General features: G+C 42.2%; 1 protein-coding gene across 1 annotated transcript in view; it reads left to right on the forward strand.

The window, feature by feature from the left end:
* The window catches only part of galntl6 (polypeptide N-acetylgalactosaminyltransferase like 6), a 246733-nt gene that overhangs the window by 195326 nt on the left and 28683 nt on the right, over positions 1 to 22724 (forward strand). The window contains exon 6 of the mRNA XM_059554297.1: positions 12233 to 12418. Coding sequence (XP_059410280.1) covers positions 12233 to 12418 — 186 coding nt within the window. The remainder of the gene's footprint in view (positions 1 to 12232; positions 12419 to 22724) is intronic.

The raw sequence follows: 22724 nt of genomic DNA on the forward strand, positions 1-22724 counted from the left end.
AGAGGACGTTTTGTGCAGACTGTTGTAATAACATGTAGCGAAGGAACATTAGCTGCTGCCATGAAGCATGCCAGGCCTGGAGTTTGAGCTGCTGCCTTCAGCCTCTGCTGGTGAAGTGAATCAGTAGCGCTGAGCTGACAAACTTAGACCAGTAGTTCTACAGAAGCTGTTTTGAGATGGATGGCGCTGGCCAATTATGATTCTGTCTTTCATCATTCCAAGCTGCTTGTGGGCAAAATTACAAGGAACTAACAGATCGTTCCAAAACAAATAGACAATACAAACTTTTCCAAAACAACCAATGTAGTGCCTAAAGTTTGGTTGCTTGTTTAAAGTTATACAGATCTCTGAAACTTTATTTTTAAAGTTTCAGATGTTTTTCTTTTTTGTTAGTTTTTGTGTGTGTGTGTGTGTGTGTGTGTGTGTGTGTGTGTGGGTGCCAAAGTCAATTTTCAGATTTTCAAATTATTAAAGATTAAATATAGATGTATTTGCAAAAAGGACATGATCACAATATAATAATAATGCACATATAATAATAGATTTTAAGAAATTTTTTTAAAACTTCTGAAAACAATTTTGGTTCTTTATTTTTAAAAGCTAAATCATTTGAAAACCTCTGCTCTGAATAACCTGAAAATCACATCAAATAATTAAAATGGTAAATAGTAAAATGGTGTTGAGCTAATCTGTGATTTGCAGTACAAGGCATGTAATACGGTTTTATTGCCCTGTCAGTGCACATTACTGTGTCTCACCGCCACAACAATGCCTAAACTGTGCAAATTGCTGTTTGCCTGAGACATCACCTTTTCAAACAAACAGAATCTCACCAAATGAAAAATTGATTCTAAAGCAGATTGTTTTTATGGACAGATAATGGGGTGCACTCAAGCTGTCTGCGTAATGCTTTGAGGCTTCAAATACATGAAATGACTTATAATTTCAAATGAATTAAAATGGCAAGGCTTGTTTATGTGTCTGTTTCCATTGTACCCTCCCCGTCTTTTACATCGCTAGTGTTCAGTTTTGTCTGTCTTATAATTATAATGGAAGAAAAAGCATTCAATATTGAATTTAGCACTGAAGTATTCATTAAACGCAATTGAACCTATTGTGTACCTTTTTTTTTTTTTATGAACGTTTTTTAAACACCAAATAGTAAATGGCATAAGAATGCCAGATAAAAAAAAGTGAGCATAAAGTTCTAGGTAGGCTGAGACACAAAAATAAATCCCCTGATTGCAGGGAAAAATGCTAAGTGCAAAAATAAATAAATAAATAAAAATAAACCATAAATAAAATGCAAAGCACCATCTAATTGTGCATCATAAGGATTACAAAGTGAGCTGGCATAGCTTATAAAAGAAAGCAATAAATGCTTCTCCTATCTCTGGTGGTTGAAATCAAAGGTTGTGTGTCCAATCAAATTCTTCAGAATTGTATTTGTCCTAATTTTTGCACAGCAAATTAAGCTGTGTACTTATTAACCTTAATTTGCATAAGTGCATTATATAAGACTTGAATAAAAGCACTGTTGTGGCTGTTCATTGATTGAATGTTTCTCCAGGTTTAATAACTGCTCATCTATGTATACGTGTTCATCAAACATCACTCACTGCCATCTAACAAATGCCATTATAGAGCTCTGCGGACATTAAAAGGCCTTTATATGGCAGAAGAAATCCAGTGTTTTAACATGATGTGCATATCAAAAGACTAGTAAAGGGGGAGATTCCCAAGGTCATTATCCTCCAGCTGGTCATATTGGGCTTTAAACATCTTCTCTGATTGCTAGTGAGATTCACTTTCACTTATATACATCATTTTGAAGATATGAACTACATTTACATTTAGTCATTTAGCAGATTATTTTATTCAAAGCGACTTAGAAATGAGGACAATGGAAGCAATCAAAATCAACAAAGGATTTTTATTATATAATAAATAAATAAAAATATATCAGATAGTATAAAAAAAGAATAGAGCCAGCTAGTGTTATGCCTTTTTTTTATAAATAAATAAATAAAAAGAAACCAAATACTTTATTTTACCTTTTTAAAGGAATTACCTTTGCTTCACACTTTGGTTGGCACACTTGTTTTGACATTTATCTCAAACTTAAAAATGTCATCAAAATATCAGAGCGGCTCTTTTCTCATAACTAACTTAAACTTCTGTTAAATATTTTGATGGAATTTGTGCTTTTGCTCACTTCAAAATAAATACCACTTGGTTTTATATTTTGTTATCTAATGCAATACATTCATACAACTTTAAATGAATAGTTCATCCAAAGAATGAAAATACTCTCATTATTTATTAAACTGATGTTATTCCAAAGAATATTATTCCAGATTTTTTTTTTCCTTTTTCTGTTGAACATAAAAGGGCATAATTTATTGAATATCTGTTTGTGAGAATCACAATCCAATTGCAATCCATTGTATTAAGAAAAAAATATGTATTCTTAATGGTGCGAGACTGTTGTTTGCTAAAAATGTAACATGTATTCAGGTTTTGGTGGAAAAATAACACATTATTGAATCAATTTTATAGTTAAATTGCATTGTCTGCCTTAGCTCCACTGTACACAACAGTCTGTCAGATGACAGAAATGCACTCTTTATGTTGCTTTGTCCTAGCCAATAATCAGTAACAATTTAAAATAAACAATAATCATACAATTTAAAAAATAAATAAATAAATGCATTTAGTAAAGCTTGAGTTTAAAATAAGTTACAATAAGTTATAAGCCAGTGGAATAATATATATATATATATATAAAAGCACTGATCAGAACTCAGTTTCACATCCCATATTAAGAGCCACAACTTTTCACAGCTCTGAAACATTCTGAACTCCAAGCATTGAATGAGTGAATGCCCCCTGCTGGCCCCACAAACACCATTTCCATCAGCATGCAGGGGGTCTCCCATCCAAGAACAGGCCAGGCCCAAACCTGTTCTGCTTCATTGGATTGCCAGCACTTGGACACTTGGCAGTATGTGCAATGTTGTATTAGGTTTGAGTCTATATTTCAGGTTAAATTATTTTTATTTTTTTATTATTAATGCCATGGGAATGTTAGTTGCAATGTCATGCGTTGGAAAAAAAAACATGCACAAACATGCAGGGGACAAACACAAAACTGGAAATAATATCATAGAGAGGACTCTAATGTCCCTTAAAATATTGTATAATTTAAAGATTCTATGACAGGTTAACCCTCTGAAGTCGATTAACGCGGATACGCGTTATGAGTCATTTTCTCCTGATAACCCCGAAAAGAACTTAAATTACACTTTCAGTTTTAATCGTACAGATAAGAGCAATACATCAATCGAATCTGTAAAGGGTCTACTTTTTTTTGGATACAGATATAATAACAACAAAACTTTGTGCACTCATAAAATAAAGATAACAAACAAGGTGTGCTGTCTGCAGCCTTTGTCTGCGCTGATCTTCATTCACAAACACTCCATTAAAATGAACTGTAACTCCGTGAATACTCAACGAAGAGAGGTTCATTTAGGTTGTGAAATGCCATGTGGTCCGACTCCCCGAAAACAATTTCTGAATAATTCAAGATTAAATAGATAAAAGCTGTTTTGGTTTGTTTAAAAAACTTTTTGACCTTTTTAGAGCAACTTAATTTAAACTTGCCTTAAAAATGGTCCAAACAGTTTTTTTGGAAAAGTAAAAACATTTTTAAATGTAGTTTTAAGCTTGGTTTTAGAAAAAAAAAATCTTATAGTTACATTACAAGTTTCATTGAGGGTCATCACAAGAATATGACTGTTGTTGGGGGGAAATGTTCCATCTAGATATTCAAGTTTGTGTTGATGAAAGAAAATCTACTGTTTGTCCTTGATGTTACAAAAAATGAAGAATAAATGTCATTGTCTGGTTTTCTTTCAAACATGCACACTACTAATAGGCAGAGTGACATTAGTTCTGGTTTCCGTGTGTCTCGCTCTCCATGTATCCACCGCAGAGAATGGGGAGTGGGTTGTTTGGCTAGTAATCAGCTTGTGTAGTGCTTCATTGCTGCTTGACGTGCTTTCCGCTCCACACCGAGATGTATGACCTTGTCTCTTTCAATAGAGCCGCATTGAGCGACCGCTAAATCTTTCAAACAAAACCTGCCTTGTGTGGAGGCAGGCTTTCCATTAATGAGGGACCACTGCAGGCGCACACTTTCCTGCCGCGTCCAGAGAGATGCCGCATTTCCCCCTCAGCGATAAACAAACGGACGCTGTGATGTGGGCTCTATGAGAAGACTGGAGGGAGGCTAATGGAGGGGCTTCACCTCTCTGTTTTCCCTGCCGCTGTCTAGCCTCACCAACAATAGCCTGGCCAATTAACCACCTGGCCTTTGATTGGACGGCTGCGGCAGAGAGGGTGCTGGTCATCACAGTGGAGAAGTCACACATCTCTTTGCCTTGACAGTTATTCCTGCTGCTCTCGTCCACAGGCAAACAAAGTTGGCAGATCAATAGGACCCAGGCCGGGTCTTTGTTCCTTGGGCTATAGCAATTGTTGTCTGAAACACAAGCCGAATGAATTATCATACACCCTACACAGCAAACTTTGTCAGAGGAATATCAATTGCTGTCCTCGCACATCAATACGTACTTCATCTTTAACTGCGATCGCCCACACAACTCCTCTACTTCTGCTGAAAATCTATGGGCAGGTCACTTGTCCTTTTTCATTTTTTGACATTTTAATGGGTTAATAAATCTTAACGTTAAAGTTTGAGAAATTTGACTTTGAAATTCAGTGAAAATGTTAAGAGAAGAAAACAGCCTTTTCTGAAACAGTCGACATGTTCATAAACAGAATATGCCGCCTACTCAACCCAGAGTCCTGTAAGCTTGTGTTGAATCCTCTAGACAGCAGACTGTTGTGAATGTCTCTCTTTAACCCTAAAACCCAACATAAGCCTTTCACCTCAGAGGTCTTCTGTTTCCCATAGTCTCTGACTCGTGTTCAGCAGAAGGAGGAATACAGAAATATAATGAAACGTCTTTTTATTTCCCTCCTCCTCCATTTGAGATGTTTAATGTTGCATGAAAGACCTTTTCTTTCGCAACAGATAATATTCGTGCTTCCGAGTAGAGATTTGGTTGTAATTATAACCTCAAAGACCTCGTCCTTTCATATTCTAGAATTGATTGTGTTGAATGTTTTTTGTTAGCAATTATTTGGTGATGTTACCAGCGTAACTAAAAAATGTTATTCCTCGTCATTCAAAACATCTCCTGTTGTCTTCTATTGAAGAAAGAAAAGTTTGGATTACCAGGACTGTGGTTTTTCATTTGTGGGTGAACAATCCATTTAATCTTATCAGTGAAATTACTGACAAAAAAACGCTTGTTAATGAAGTCTTTAGATTATTTTTCAGCGATAATGAAGATGAGACAAAATGCGCATTATGACATTAATTGAACCATTATATTAAAACATACTGCTGATGACGATGACAAGAAAACTTAGACTAAAAGATATTAATAATACACTTACATTGTTATTTGAAGGAGTGAAATCTGGAAAGCGTACGATTGTTTCAATAATGTCAGGAATTGCTCTGCCTAAGCTCCATGAAATTAAAGTGAATGAACACAGCAGCTCAAATCGTTCACACATTTTGGTTAAATGTTGTTGCGTTTAATATATAAAACCTCTGTTTAGTTTAATTTTGCACTTGTCAAACTGAAACATTGTTCTCATCAGCTGAAATTTTATGACAATTTAGTAAAATTGACAAATTAATTGATAAAACATGATAAAATATTGACTATATTGTAAGGATTTTATTTTATTTATTTATTAATTTTTTGTGAAAAGACAAAAACAGTGAGTAAACTGCGTCAAAATAACACTTTCTGGTGCATAATGAGTTTTTTAAAGTAAAACTGAAAACCTTTTTGATGGTCCTTAAGTCGCTGAAAAACAGTCCTGGAACGAATTATGATGTAAATCTTGTTCACTTTTGTGCTCATACCAGTTTTGATTTGAATTGAGGTTAGACTCACATTTTAATTAGCTAGCAGCATCTTGAAGGCAATCTAAAGAGGTTTATGCCAAGTGTTGCAGAGAGGAACAACATTTAACAGTTGTCTTGAAGTTGTTTGTTGTTGTTGTTGTTGTTGTTGTTTGTCTTTTAGCTTTAGTTTAGTTGAATTATGAAAGTTTAAGTCTTTTTTTGGTGCTTTGATGACCAAACTCTGAACGAAACGTGTCTCCCCGCATTTGAGAAAGGCTTATTGCGCAACAAAATCATTTGCCACATTGTCAGGCTTTGTCAGACATTTCCCTTATTTTATGTTCAGGATCCCTTTGGGTTTCCTCCTCAGGCCTTATTTTCTGCTCCTCTTTACATAATATATTGTGATTTGAGTCTGAACATTGATTTCGCTGCAGAAATGGATTTATTAATGGTTCTAGGGAGTGCATATCTTCCCCCTCCCCCTGAGGAAAACAGAGGTTAAGTAAATTGAAGCCAACAAGCAGGGCAATAAGGGAGGCAGGTGCCTTTCTTTTATTCACACAGTGGCCAACGGCAGGCTTCAAAAACACACAGTATATTATAAATAAAGGCAGTGGCAATGGAGCGCTCAAGGTGCCTGTGCTTAGCGGATGTTTTATTCTCTATGCCTGTTCTCTGGGGGCCACAGACAAATCCTGACTACAATGACAGCAGCATTACTGGAGCCCAATGACATGCATGCCGAGACATAACAGCTAATTTATTCACTGTAATGTGTCCATTAAAGCAAGCCTGCACTAGCTAAATCACAGCTAGTGAGGAAGAAATACTTGGTGAGTGATGCAACATTCTAAGATTGATAACCCAGTCATGTCGGAAATAGGGCACTTGTTTATCTTACAGTAAATGATTGATTTGCAGGGTTTTGCAGGTCTTGGATAAGTATAATGTAAATTAAGTAAACTTATACAGGGTGGAAACAACTTTAAATTGAGTAAATAAAAACAGGATTAAAATTTTTAGTGGATTGTCCGTTTAAGTTTGAGGTCAGCTACATTTTTTTTTTTCATGTTTTTGAAAAGTGTATCTTCTGTTCACCAAAGCTGGAATTATTTGGCAAAAAATACAGTACAAACAATGATTTTGAATTTGAATGATAAAAAAAAAAAAAGATTTTTTTTTTACATTGTGCATTCTGAAGCAAAAGAAATCTGCTTCAGTGTAGAATAAATATGTGATTAATTCCAATAAATCTTACATCAGTTTCTCAGCAGTATTTCTACAGTGTCTGTAATTGCACATAACACACAAACACCCAGAGACACACACAATGTCTTTTGCATCCAGCTGTTTTTGTTGTACAAGCTTACATATTTATGTTACTAATTAACTTTTAAAAGCTAATTTTCACATTGTTCTTTGTTTGTATGTATCTGTGGCTCTATTGTGTGTCCTGACTTTATTAGATATTCTGTGTGTACAACTTTTGCTTTTCTTTTTTTATTATGCCACACCACTCACCCCCAAATAACCTTAGAAACTTTAAAGATCAAGATTCAAAGTGTCCTTTGATAGTTTGCAAAAAAGGATACCAAAGGGCACCATATGGTCAGAGCTGCAATTATTATCTTTTATGCCTCTCAGCTAATAATAGCGGATATTCTTTTGTCTGCCTATTACCAACCACACCAGTAAAACAATACAGTTCTAAGTGAGTTCACACAGTAACTCAGCAACAATTAAAGCAAGTGACTCATTGGTGTGAATCTCTGGCTCGTTAATTTTGAATTGCAGAGACTGGTCATTTTAGCCCCTCTGTAGCTCTTATGAAGCACTGTTCAGAGAGTCTCACATCTCACCAATGTTGATTTGAATGTGATTTGAAGGGTACAGTGCGGGAAGACATGCTTCTGTCTCAAAAACCATCAAAACACTGAACGGGGCAAGTGGTTCTCGACCATCTGTCTTAATGACAGACCACCAGGGAAAGAGAAAAATGAAATTTTCCACCCAGGTTGGGAAGGTAGTGGCCCAGAGAGGTCTGTCTGCAAACCATCAAAGCAGAGAATGTGCCTGCCCTTCATCATGGCTTGTCAGCTATATGCCAGCGGGATACGAAACTTTGCCTTTTCCTCATAACTGTTTATTTGTCACTTCCTTCCCCACCGCTCGGCCTGCCACGCATCAGCACCAATGATTTATGACCTCGTTTAATCAAGCGCTCGTAGGACATGGAAAAGGAGAGAGAGAAAACCCACCTGACACTTTCGCTTCTGTGAGCCACTTACACCAACATCAGCGGCCTGGAAAAGTTTTGTGAGTCTCCTCCCCACCTCAGCTCAGTGGGATCAGAGTGCAGTGGCAACTCATATTGAGGCTGTCTCTTTTATTGGGGCCATTTGTTTGAAAGCCAGACACCCTGGGAGTTGAGAAGAACAGAGGGAGCGAAAGGGAAAGCAACAAAAAGAAAGGGTTGAATGCAACTTTTGCATTGGCAGGTGACTTTGTCTGAGTTTAGTAGATAGTGAGGATGCAGCTGGAGGTTCCCTGAAGTGAGTTTGGCCTCTGGCCTGAAAAAACTGAATAAGAGAAACAAGCACACATTGCTGTTAGACGTCCACCAGATGAACGCCCCACATACTGTCTCCCCATCGGCTAATATACTCTTTTATTTTTCATCACAGATGTCCTGCTCTGTTTGGGTTGTTTATAATTGCATTGGGGGCTTACAGTGAGCTCTCTGTACACAAAACCAGAAACTCTCTGAGGGGCTGAAGTGCTACTATCATTAAGTTGCCAATCTTTTCAGTGCCATATTAAAAAAATATATGCAGTGCTCCATTTCTGACACAATGGGTCTTCTTTGGAGTTTACCGGACGTGTGTAGACATTATACGTGTAAATATCATGTCACATGGTTTATTGTTAAATATATTCTCCCTTAGAAACAAAAGGGGAAAACAACATATCACTGTGCTACTTAGAAATTAAATGTATTAATTAATATTTTCAGAATTAAAATAAAATTAATGATTGTTTTCATACAGGTTTCCTGAACACTCCTGCATATTGCAACTGGTTTAGACAAACAGCTTGCAATTGGTTGAGACAATGTTGTTGCAATTTTTTCAAAGCTCTCTAGAGTTATCAAGTGTGCACACCAAAAGTTAATTGAATTATTTCTGTGTGTAGATTACATACAAAGTCAATGCAAAGAAGCGAATGATGCAAATTGTGCATTGTGATTGAAGCAAACACAAGATATTCGTCTCAATAGCATCTTCGATGCAAGACGAAAAATTACACCTTGAGTGAGAAATTCACATGACGTATTGTCACGCAAGCCAATTTTACATGTCCGATTTTATAAAATAATTAAGGCTTACTTACATTCCTTCTGCATTTCAAGCTTACAGAATTGCATAATTATTAGGCAAGTTGATATTCTGATCTTTTTTTTATTTTATTAAAACTAATTATAAATAAAGGCATTGGACATGACAATTTTTGACATGTTTTTATATAATTAGGTGGGAAAAAAGAAAGTAATTACAGATCATAACTGTCATTTCTAAGTACTTTAGTTTTCAAGTGCTCATGCTTATCCCTATTAGGGACACCACAGGTGTTTGAATGTATATCAGCTGTTTATAGATGCATTTTGTCAAACATTGTTTGTGTGCTTTGAAAAAAAAAATGTAGTGTTTTGATTTGAACACATCAGGTTTGATGGAGCAGGAAGAGCCATTGTAGCATCCTTAAATTGAAAACTTTAGAGGGTTTTAAATGTATGAATGATTCCTTCTTGAAGTCAAACATAGCAGACAAACCTTTCAGTCAAAAGCATGACTCTTTTCATGTGCATAACTTTAATGATGCCTGCTTCATGGCTTTCATATGTAATGAAGAAATTTACCGGTCCTTCCAGTTCAAACCTTCCATCAACACATGGCTGCTGTACCTAATGGATTTATGTTATTGGTGGTAATCCAAAGCCCATGTATTTGGTACCTCCAAAGCATCTAATCACACAAAGTCACATGGACACACGTACACACTCATGCACAGACACAGCAGCTGGGAAGCGGTGATTGAGTTTGTGTAGGTTTTAATGCTTTGTATTTGAATAATATGAACATAGGTGGGTAGAGTACCCAAAAACTGTACTCAAGTAAAAGTAAAAGTACTTCTAGAAATATTTACTCAAGTAAAAGTAAAAGTACTAGTCTTGAATAGTTACTTGAGTAAGAGTAAAAGAGTATCGGATAAAAAATCTACTCAAATAGTTAGTTACTAGTTACTTTGGGTCATATATACTAAGCCTATTTTTATTTAGATATATAGATAAAATGTATGTAATGTATGTGTGCGTGTATAAATGTATATATTTCATCAGCCTTTACTCCAATTTATGTAATTTATTATAAAACCCTGTCTGTTTACTTAAGTAACAGATATAGGTGTCATACCATAACATATTTTTAATATGACTGACTTTATATTAAATGTGAATTTAACATTGAAAGTTAATGTGATATAAATATTGCTACTAATCTTTCATTGTTCAGAAAGAGAGCAAATAACATTTACATTATTAAAGATAATTTTCACAGACAGTCTAGATTTCAATCACTCTCAGAAACTCCCATTAAAATCACTGAAACTGTTAACACTGTGAAATCAATATTTAATTAAAGATTCGTACAAACATCTGCACTTTGTTGTTTCTGACGAGAGAATTCGCCAGAAAGAGGTATTCAGTCAGTGAGCGAGTGAAGGAAGAACCGGAATTTTAGCGATGACTCATCGGAACACCTCTGATTGGCCAATGCTTTAATAAACTCAAAAGAATCATGTGTGATTGGTTATAATGCGCAGCGCTGCATGAACGCATCTATCTCTGGCTCAGCGCCAGCAAGCGATCACAGATCTGAATTTAGCAGCTGATTATATGACTTGCTGAACGTACTCACGCCGGTGTGATTGTATTAAAATTAATAAAATGTTAATCTGCTATTTTTTGTCTTTTGGAAGCTGCATTCAACTTGACTCCCCTCTGTTATAAGCCACACACGTACAACAAACTAATGTCAGTGGTATCGTGTACTGTAATCGAATGTAGCCCAAGTTATTACCTGTTAAACAGTAGACAGCACACGCGGTGTTCATCTAATAAGGATCTCCATCGCTAGCAAATAATAGCCTTTGCAGATTTCAATTCAGTGCAGTTCCAGCCACGTTTTCATCGCTATTTCTGTTCTTAAACGTTACAACTCCGAGTGAACCACTTCAGATGCTCAGCGCGTGCGGCAGGGAACTGAACGACTCATTCAAACTGATTCATGAACCAATTCACTCGTTTGCCAATTGGTTTGATCAAGCCTTTGAACAGAATTGACTCAAAAGAATGAATCATTCGCGAAAGGGCATCGCTCATTGCCCAGAGAAAAGTAGACGGCGCGTTTGGAATAAACTGAAGCACCTAACATTTATTGCATTAAGGTAAAGTAACGAGAGGAGCGTCGCCCAAAGTAACGAAGTAAAAGTACAGATTTTCCCCCAAAAATTTACTCAAGTAAGAGTATAAAGTACCCATCTTTAAATATACTCCGAAAAGTATTCGTTACCCCAAAAAATTACTCAAGTAAATGTAACGAAGTAAATGTAACTCGTTACTACCCACCTCTGAATATGAAAATGTTCGACAAGCTGCAGCAAACTCCTGCTGCTTCTGAAAATGAACAAACAGTAATGTGTGGAAAGATAAGACTTCCCTCCATTTTTTGTTCCCCCTTTTGAAAGGACTGCCTTTGCTGTTTCTTTGTGCTGTCACTGAAAGGGGTCAAATACATTACCCACTCCCAGAGTAACACTAAGAAAATCTACCTTTTCCATCTGTTTCGCTTTTCGTTTGTGTTTACCTCATGTTCACGTAATTAAAGATGTTTGTGCATTCATATTGGCTGAAAAACATTGCATTGAAAGCTGATTTCCAAATGTACCAGTGTTGGGCTATATGGGGTTGTTATGGGGTGTTAAACATTAATGCCCTTGAATGGGTTCATGAGAATGGAGAAACAATTCCGAGATTAAATTACCGCACCACTGTACTGCAACACACAATCAATCTCCCTCCTTTTTCCTTTAACAGAACACAAGCCTGGACTTATGTCATTTCCTTTTTTCCCGGTGTATTCTTTCTAGTAATTTCTGTTTTTTTTCTGCCACTTTTTTCAGAGCACCTGAAGGCACATCTGGAGGAGTACATGTCCAGATTTCCTAAGGTCCGTATCGTGCGCACCAAGAAGCGAGAGGGTCTGATCCGCACACGGCTGCTGGGAGCGTCGGTGGCTAGAGGAGAAGTCCTTACTTTCCTGGATTCCCACTGTGAAGCCAACATCAACTGGCTGCCGCCCCTGCTCGGTGAGTCCAGATAAAAAAAACTGCCTACCCTGGCGGCAGCACGTAGCCACAGATTTCTCGTTTTTTTTTTTAATGACTGTTAGAAAACACAAGCCACTGAAAATCCCACAGAATGTTCTTTGTGCTTATCTTTCTCTTTTGAATCTAGCAATTTCAAAATTCAATTGCTTTTTCCCATCCAAAGTCTTTCCCCTGCAGCCGGTTGATTAAAAAAAACTAAAATCCTCCATCTCCTTGTTTCTTGTCTATGGCTTGTTCCTTTTATCACAGAAAAACCTTTCTTGTTTTCAGACTCATTGAGGATAGAATCTATACCGTACCCCACTGTGCCACATGAGCATTGCAAATCCAGACGGCTTTTGATGAGCATGACCCTGTTATAAGATGTTTTAAAATGCCTACTTCAGCAAATGTTTTGCACATATCGATGCTTATTGATCTGATGCAAGCTTGGTTTGTAGTTAGTAGGCTTGATCTTTTTTTTTTTTACTGGGCTGAACATTAGGTGGTCGTCCCAGAGATGTGGGCACAGCACGGCGAGTTCTAATTGGGTACAGTGAAATACGTATGTCCTTTGAGAGGCATGCTGTATGATTAGAGTGGAGCTGATGCACAAGCTCGCAGCAGGTACTATCTCGCGGGCTGTTTGAAATAGAGCTCTGGTCTGTAATGTGAAGGACTGGGCTCCACTAGTCTTCTCATCAGACCATTGCTTGTTAGATAATATGCAACCAGACTATTTATAAATTAAATCTGGCCAGATACACCTAGGTTTCATGCCTATAACTCTTTCGCACGTGAGTTTAAAATATTCTAGCTGAGACCCCGGAGTGAGTTTTTTTAGACGACCGTTATTTTTGAATGTGTCGCCTTATTGTTTCCATGGCGACGCGTCATACTTGTCATGTGACACAACACAGCCGCAATAGATCTGTATGACACATGGATCGCTTTTATTTCGTTTTTCCTGTTTTATTAAAAATGTTTCCAAAACATGCTCAATATATTATGAAATATCTGATATTCTGATTCTGAAATATGTGCAAATAAATATATTTGGTAGCTTAAACACTTTGATATCGACTGTGTTAGTTGATCTATATTGGGTAATGGGCGCCGCCATGTTAGTTCACACTGAATCCGAGCTGTGGGATTTACACAGAGACAATTTACGCACATTCATCCTCTCCTCCCGAAAACACATAAAAGTAAGTCCGCGGTAAACTGGGAGAAGAGCAAAGTAAACTTAAGTTACCTACACAATCATGTATATGATATCAATAAAAACATGTCGTCAGATTATATTTGTAAGGATCATTATTGCCGTTTTCTCAGACATCAGCAAATATTTTACATACTGTAAATGCATGTTTTTGATAGTACTTAAATTATTTAAATGTGTGAAACTTTAAATAAGCATTAAATGGTTGAAAATACTGAATATGTGTGATAATATGACAAGTGCTCAGCGTGTTCGATCTGGCTCTGCGCCAGCCAAAGAGCGAAAGCGGATTTAAATTCAGCAGTTGATGACGTGACGCAATTTAAGTTCTAATCACACCTGTGTGATCATATGCTTCAGGGACCAGTCAAGACTGATCACACTGGTGTGATCGTACGCTTCAGGGACCAGCCAAGACTGATCACACCAGTGTGACCATCCGCTTCAGGGACCAGCCAAGACTGATCACACCGGTGTGATCGTACGCTTCAGGGACCAGCCAAGACTGATCACACTGGTGTGATCATACGGGTCAAAGGGTTAAAATGGATTGACCAAAGTAAACAAACTATATATATAATATTTATAATTTTTTATATTTTATATATATAAATAAACCTTTGTCAGATCTAAGAGTGTTACCAGGGCTCTGAACTGTGACTAAAACAGGTCACATTTGCGACCAAAGATATTAAATTTCGAGTTAAGTTTTTGCACCACTGGTGACTAGGCCTATGTATTTACATGTTATAACTTAAATATTTGCATGTAATGTCTTATTTCCTGATTGTTTTGGGATCGAATCATTTGCTATTTTCGCGTATTAACTAAGACGATGCCCATCAAAATTTTAGTGGAAAAAAATTGCTGCGCAGCACTAACACACACCTGATAAACACAGCTCAGCTGTGATAGATTGAAATGACAGAGTGAATGTGAAGTGAAAATTTGTGGTTGACCAATAATGGTTTTTTGACAGCCGAAGCTGATATCTTGGAAAGCAGAGGGCCTGATAGCATAATTTTAAATTATGAGTTTAAATTTTAAAGCATTCAATTAACACTCACCGACCATCACACAGAGAACACGTGATCATGCTGGATAAAAATGCACACTTCACAAGATCTCACAGCTGGATTTCAACTAAGTTTGCAAGGTTTGTGATATTAAATGTTCATTAGTCATTAAATTATATAAATGTGTATTTGCTTAATGCTGACTGCAAACGAGAAAGTTTTACAATATTTGCCTTTCTATTAGGGGAGCACAATACTGATGGAATTTACCGCTGATTAGAGAACCGGCTTTACTGACGAGATGCGCATTAATAAACTGCCTATATTTATCGTCTACCCCTACTAATAATACAAAAGCAATTGTTATAATACCTTTTGTATACATTAATTCCTTTGTTAAACCATTCTATCTGATTATTAGACAGACTTCTATCCATATTAGACATAACTGTTAACGAAGAAGAACAAGAGGGAGAGTGTGATCACTGTGTGCACTCAGGCGCTGCCTTTCTCAGTGCCATTAAAATAAAAATCCTGCCTCAAACAAATCGGCCAAGCAGAAAAACTTATCGGCCGATGCCAATACTTAAAAAATGCCAAATATCAGCCGATATATCGCTCTTGCCGATATCGGTCAACCACTAGTGATAATGCAGAAAAACAGCATCTATTCCATGCACAATTTGAACTAACTACAACACGTAATGCTGTCAGCTCTGTGGATATTGGCAATATTTTTGTCAGGACTCTGGACTGTTCTGTGTCGTGGTTTGCCCACATTTCTATTCCTTTTTGTTCTTATTTGGTCATGTTCCTGTCTTTTTTTAGTTTAATTAGTCATCAGTGCACCTGCTTTTAGTAATTACCCCTTGTAATTAAGTTCCTGTTCAGTCTTCCTCTGTCGGTTATACTCATTACATTGATGTGTTTCCTGTTGTCTCCAGTATTGATGTTCCCAGCGTTCTATGGATTAAACTTGTGCCTCCAGCGTGCTTCCTAAGGAACCAAGTGTGACAGAAGAACTGACAAACAACAGTTTAAATTGCGTGTTTTGTTTCTGTAGTGTTTTCCTTATAGATCCCCTTGCCCACTCTGAATACATCTTCCTCCTGTTGGAGCAGGGAGAAAAATGCTTGAGAAATAGTCATACCAGACTATTTCTGGCTATTGCCCATCTCACCACATACCCGGTCAACGCACTCTGCGCATTCTATGATACCAGCCTCAACCCAGCGTGCAGTGCGCCATTGTCCAAAGATGGCCCTCAAACAGAATTCGCCACCTTTGTGGAGTGGACACTGGCAAGTGTGAGCATGGAGAGGAGCACTGCAGTTTAGGGTGAGCTGAGTATGGCACGGCGAAAGTGCTAAAATGAAGAGGAGAGGGCTCCAGCCCCCGAATCCGGTTCAGAGCACATTCCAGTGCCCACTCCTAGAAAGTACCCTCCAGTGCCCACTCCTAGAAAATGCCCTCCAGTGCCCGCTCCTAGAAAGTCCCCTCAAGTGTCCCCTCCTCCAGAGTGCAATCCTGTTCCTGTGTTCAGCCTAAAGGGGGCTCTTGATCCAAAGTTTAGCCCTGAATTTCTGGAGGCTCTCAAATGACTGCCCTCCCACCCACTCCTGCCTCCTCCTCTGCTGTCGTCTGGCAGCCCCTCTGCTCACCCTCAGTGTCACTGTGGCTGGAATTTCCCTTGACTCTGCCTCCAGCCTCCAAGGCCTAGACTCCGCCTCTGCCCATTGACCCTTCGGCTCCACCATGGCTCCTAGCTCCCTCCTCTCCGCAGTCCACTAGCTCCACCGGGCTCCCTTGACCCTCCGGTGTCTACCATCCTGTGCTTTTGGACACCACTCCTCTGGCTTTGCCTTCATCCCTCCAGCTCCACCTCAGTCCTCTGTTGCTCTAGCTCCACCATGGCCTCTTGGATCCACATCTTCGCATCAGTCACCGGCGCCATCGGCTCCGCCTAGGACCTCCGGATCCTCCCCGATGCCCTGGCTCATTGGCTCTCCGTCTCCGCCTCGGGCTCCTCCACCACCTGCTCTGCTGTCGTTGGTCAGCCCCATGGAGTCACCAGCCATTCCTCCTCCATGGCTTCTCCCTCCATCGGCTTCACCGTAGGCCGTCATTATGGCTGTGGCCTGGACTAGCTGGATTCCTCCTGCTCCATGTCCCTCCTGTCTCCTTCCTGGCTCCTCCCTCCTTCGTCTCCTCCCTGAACTCTGGAACTATTTTAAATAGTCATTCAGTGCACCTGTGTTAAGTAATTATCCTGTATTTAAGTTCATGTTTGTGCAGTCTTCCTTTGTCAATTCTACTCATTACGTTGTTGTGTTTCCTGTTGACTGTTTCCATGTGTTCTATAGCAGTGGTTTTCAACTCCAGTCCTTGCACCCATTTTTACCAAGGTTGGATCAAAATTTAGCAAGACTGAGGCTCTCCAGGACAGATCTGATACAAATTATTTCTATTTCAAATAAATGCCATTCTTTAGAACTTAATGTTCATTAAAGTATCCATGAAAAAAAAAAGTATACCAGTTATTATAAAACAGTTATTTTAAATTGTAATAATAATTCAAGATGTTTTTGATCAAAGAAATGGAGCCTTACAGTAAAATAAATGCTGAGCACGTTTTACAATAAATGCTGCACATATTACAATACATTCTAAGCATCACAGACAAGAAATCATTTAAGGAAGAAAATATAAATGAGAATTATTTCTGAGGCTGACTCTAGTAATTGTGGTTCCCTTTCGAGAGTACTCTCGTACTGCTTAAGCTAGCTTACGCTATGGGAAAAGGTCCCCTTTTCTCGAGAATATGAAGCCAAAAATTATCCTTAATTTTTAATAATGTAAAACGCAGTGCTGCAGCACAGCAGACCTAAGCGAAGCGGCTCGCGCGCTTATTGGCTGTGCTGTGGCAACTGCAGCAACCTATGGTGAGGCGGCGGAGAGGAACGAACCAATGGGGGCGCTTCGCGCCCATTGGACGTCAGAGCGCGCCAAAATAGGCGTGGCTGGAACTATATAAGCCGCCGCTTTGCCATAGGGATCAGATTTAATCTCCTTCAGCGATCTCACCTGCACTTCGCTGTCTTCTCCGGAGAAGCCTCTACACGCCGTCGAAAAGCCTCTCAGCGGGATAGCACTGCAACGCAGATCTGAGGACGTCGGCTCGTGCTTCATCCCGACGCCGCCTTCAGCATTCGCTTCCTGCTGCGCCATCCGGCGTGACTATATCCTTTAAAAAGCTAAGTGTGTTTGCCGCTGCATCACACTTTTTCGCAAAAGAGCAAATTTCGAGGCGTTGTTTCAAATGCCTCGGGCCTGCGCTTCCTGCCGAGGCCCTCTGCCCAGCAAGGACCGCCACATCCTCTGTGTCTCCTGCCTGGGCCGCGAGCATGCTGAGAATGCACTCTCCAAGGGCGGCTGCCCTGAGTGCGACAACATGGCTATATCGACCCTGCGGGCTCGATTAGCTCAAACCAGCCACGACGCTCCACCCGCTCCGCCTCTTCTCTTTCAAGTGCCGCGTAAGAAACGCCGCGATCAGAGAATGCCTGAGCATACTGCTACACGCGAGCTCACGCCGGAACACTCCCCGCGTGCCTCGCCCGCTCTCTCTCCTTCGCCTGCTCCATTGCGGACCCCCCCCCCTCTACAGCCCCCAGCTGCACCAGACAACGCGCTGATATCGACGCGGAGCTTACTCGCGTGCTTACAAGGGCTGTCAGCGACCTTCAGCTCGACTGGTCTCCTCCAGACGAGCCCGCTAAAAGCAGGCTGGACGAATGGTTCTTGCAGGGGCGCCCTTCGGCCCCTCCGCAAAGAAACGCCCCCTTCTTCCCGGAAGTTCACGATGAACTCACGAAGTCGTGGAAAGCCCCATTCTCCGCACGTTTGAAAACTTCTGTCTCGTCAGCGCTCTCCTCTGTCGACGGCGCCCGAGACCACGGTTACGAGAGCCTCCCCCCTCTCGAGGAGGCAATTGCTGCACACCTCTGCCCGCCCTCAGCCGCAGGATGGCGGTCGAAGCCCGTGCATCCATCCAAACCGTGCCGCACCACCTCAGCTCTCGCTGGCCGAGCATACACCTCCGCTGGTCAAGCTGCTTCGGCTCTACACACCATGGCTGTGCTTCAGGTTTTTCAGGCCAGACTTCTCCGTAACCTGGACGAGTCTGCCCCAGATACCTATGATTTTAAAGATCTCCGCAGCGCTACTGATCTAGCCCTGCGTGCGACAAAGACCACAGCACAAGCGATCGGACGAAAGCATGGCAAGCCTTGCTGTTTTAGAGCGACACCTCTGGCTCACGCTCACGGAGATGAAAGACGCCGACAAATCCGCCTTTCTTGACTCTCCTATCTCTCCTTCCGGCCTCTTTGGCCAGTCGGTTAAGGGTTTCGCTGAACGCTTCACTGAGGCTCAGAAGACGTCACAAGCAATGAGACACTTCCTGCCGAAACGCTCTAGCTCTGCTGCGGGACGCCGTAGAAATGCGCCGCCCCCTCAGACCTCAAAGCCATCGCAGCCAGACATACAGTCTCGCCCAGCGACCAAAACCCAGCACCGCTCTCGCTCTACGAGCCGCAAACCGCCAGAGAGACGGGGACCTCGGCCCAGGATTGTGCTGAACCCCGAGCCTCCGAAGCCCTCCTGACCTTCGTGCTGAAAAGACCGTGGTTAAGTCCCGCTGCGGCCGGACCACCACACAAGAAACCTCACATACTTCCTCCAATCCCCTCACTAAAGGCGGTTGGAGATGTCTATACTGCAGTAAACGAGCCTGTTACAATGCACGCACGCCTGCACACAAACGCCGCTTTCACGGCGACCTCAATAAAGCACAAAAAGAGCTTTTTCTATTTAGGCAGTGTGCCCACTACACAGTACGCACCCCTACATGTATACACACTCCCCCAAGTGTCACAAAAACACACTCGGGTCCCCTTTCATGCCCACCTTCCCGCTCGCGCCGGAGGTGCTCTAAATGTAGCACGCGTGCCCACTTCTCAGTGCGCAACCCTACAAATAAGCGCTGTCACCACAGTGTCCCAAGCACAGCATACTCGAGCTACTGGTCCCCTCATAACAGGCGGCCAGTGCCCGAAGCACATTCAACCCATAGCCGCACGAGCCGCTGCATGGCAGGCCATCCCCGGCATATCAAATTGGGTTTTGAATATAATAAAACGAGGTTACTCACTCCAGTTCGCTCGCAGACCGCCGCGCTTTCGCGCCGTGGTCGAAACGAAAGTGAAAAGCGAAATGACACACGTCCTTCGCGCCGAACTGATAAACCTTCTTGCAAAAGGGGCGATAGAAACTGTCCCCCCTGTGCAGCGCGAGTCAGGCTTTTACAGCCGCTACTACCTCGTACCAAAAAAGGATGGCGGTCTCAGACCCATCCTAGATCTCAGACGTTTGAACAAAGCGCTTATGACGCGATCGTTCAAAATGTTAACTACCAAACAAATACTCGCGCAAATTCGCCCGAGGGATTGGTTTTTCTCAGTGGATCTGAAAGACGCTTACTTTCACATTCAAATAGCACCTCATCACAGGCCATTCTTGAGATTCGCCTTCGAGGGGCAGACTTATCAGTACATGGTTCTTCCATTCGGCCTCTCCGTAGCGCCCCGTACGTTTACACGGTGCATGGATGCCGCTCTCGCACCCCTGAGAATGCGGGGAGTGCGAGTATTGAACTACCTCGACGACTGGCTAGTTTTAGCCCATTCCGAGGAACTACTGACGACACACAGATCCTGGATCATCAGCCATTTAGAATGCCTGGGTCTCACGATCAACACTGTCAAGAGCGCTCTGTCTCCCAGCCAGAGGATTTCCTTTTTGGGGATAGACATAGACTCTGTGACATGTACAGCGCGTCTGACGTCACAGCGCTCAAACGATTTCAAGAAATGCTAGGTCTGATGGCATCAGCCTCTGCGGTTCTCAAACTGGGCCTGCTGCGCATGCGCCCACTACAACGCTGGCTGAGAGACCGTGTTCCAGCGCGCGCCTGGATTTCCGGCCGCGCGCGCATCAAGGTGACCCACGGCTGCATCACAGCTCTGGCCCCTTGGAAAATAGCCAACTGGTATCAGTTAGGCGTAAGCACGGGCGCTGTCTCGAAATGGAAAGTAGTCTCGACAGATGCATCCAACCTCGGTTGGGGCGCCCTGTACGAGGGCAGGTCTGCCTCCGGCCTCTGGTCGAGCCCGGAGCGACTGTTACACATAAACTGTCTGGAGATGATAGCGGTCGAACTATCCCTGAAAGCTTTCCTCCCATTTTTAAAGGGCCACCACGTTCTGGTCAGATCAGACAACATGTCAGTGGTGGCCTACATAAATCGCCAGGGTGGTGTCAGGTCAAAAACCTTGCACACCCTGACCGAACGTCTTCTGACATGGGCACATTACAACCTGCGCTCGCTAAAGGCAGCGCATGTACCTGGCATCCTGAACCGGGGCCCGGACATGCTTTCCAGGGCGAATGTTCCCCCTGGGGAGTGGTCTCTTCACCCACAAACGGTTCAGTTGATGTGGAGCATCTTCGGCAGGGCAGAGGTCGACCTCTTCGCCTCAGAAGACAACGCTCATTGCCCAATATATTTTTCAAAGAGCAGGGACGCGCTGGCCCTCGATTGGCCCAGACGCCCGCTTTATGCCTTCCCACCGGTCGCGATGCTACCGCAGGTCATCGATCGGGTCAGGAAGAACAGATGTGCTATGCTGCTAGTAACCCCACTCTGGACGACCCAACCTTGGTTCTCCGAGCTGATGCAGCTGTCCAGTACAGCCCCATGGCCAATACCGCTGCGGAAAGATCTCCTCACGCAGCTGAAGGGCGCGCTCTGGCATCCCCACCCCGAACTTTGGGCCCTTCATGTATGGCCCCTCAACGGGTACCCGGGAACCTCCCTGAGGGAGTGTTAAAGACCATTACGGAAGCCAGAGCGCCCTCAACCAGGCGCCTTTACGCGCAGAAATGGTCAGTGTTCTCCACCTGGTGCGGGACACGGAACCTAGACCCTCACTTATGTGACGTGACAGAGATACTCTCCTTCCTACAGGAGCGTTTAGATGCGGGCAGATCCCCGTCTACGCTCAAAGTGTATGTGGCAGCCATTGCAGCTTCTCATGCTCCGGTGGCCGGCCTATCACTGGGAAAAAAACGAACTGGTCATTCGTTTCCTTAAGGGAGCTCGTCGGATGAACCCTCCCCGACCCCCTTCAATCCCTTCCTGGGACCTGTCTACGGTCCTAGAGGCCTTAAAGGGCCCCCCTTTTGAACCGCTTCAGTCTGTCGACATGAAGCTTCTTTCGTTCAAAACCGCTTTTCTACTGGCTCTGGCCTCAGTCAAGCGAGTGGGAGATTTACATGCGCTATCTGTAAGCGCTGACTGTCTCGAATTTGGGCCTAATGACTCCAGAGTCTTTCTCAGACCAAGACACGGCTATGTCCCCAAGGTGCTCTCAACACCGTTCAGAGCACAGGTCATCTCGCTGTCAGCCCTTTCCTCGCAAAGCGACGAAAGCAACACGAGCTTCATCTGCCCCGTCAGGGCTCTCAAAACCTATATTGCGCGCTCCGCCTCATTCAGGAGGTCGGACCAGCTCTTCATATGCTTTGGTGGGCGCACCCGAGGTCTCGCCACCACGAAGCAAAGCCTATCGTGATGGATAGTAGACACTATCTCGCTGGCTTACAAATCTAAGGGCCTTTCGCTGCCCGTTCGGCATCAGAGCCCATTCCACCCGAGGTATGGCCTCATCATGGGCGTGGTCCTGCGGGATACCACTGGATGATATCTGTGCGGCGGCAGGCTGGGCCTCTCCGTCCACATTTATTAGATTCTATAATCTGCAAGTCCCTGCCCTGCAGGCCAGGGTACTTTCTATATAGACGTGCTAAGCCTTATCACGTCCCCCTTTTTTCGTTCCCTATATAAAGCTCACTAAGGTTGGCTGTTGGGACTGGGATTTCTCCTGCTATAAAGCCCCGGGCTCTCGCCTCGGGCTGTGACAGGTCGAAGTTCCCGAGCACGCACGGC

Source organism: Carassius carassius, chromosome 7, assembly GCF_963082965.1.
Source record: "Carassius carassius chromosome 7, fCarCar2.1, whole genome shotgun sequence".
Lineage (NCBI taxonomy): Eukaryota > Metazoa > Chordata > Actinopteri > Cypriniformes > Cyprinidae > Carassius > Carassius carassius.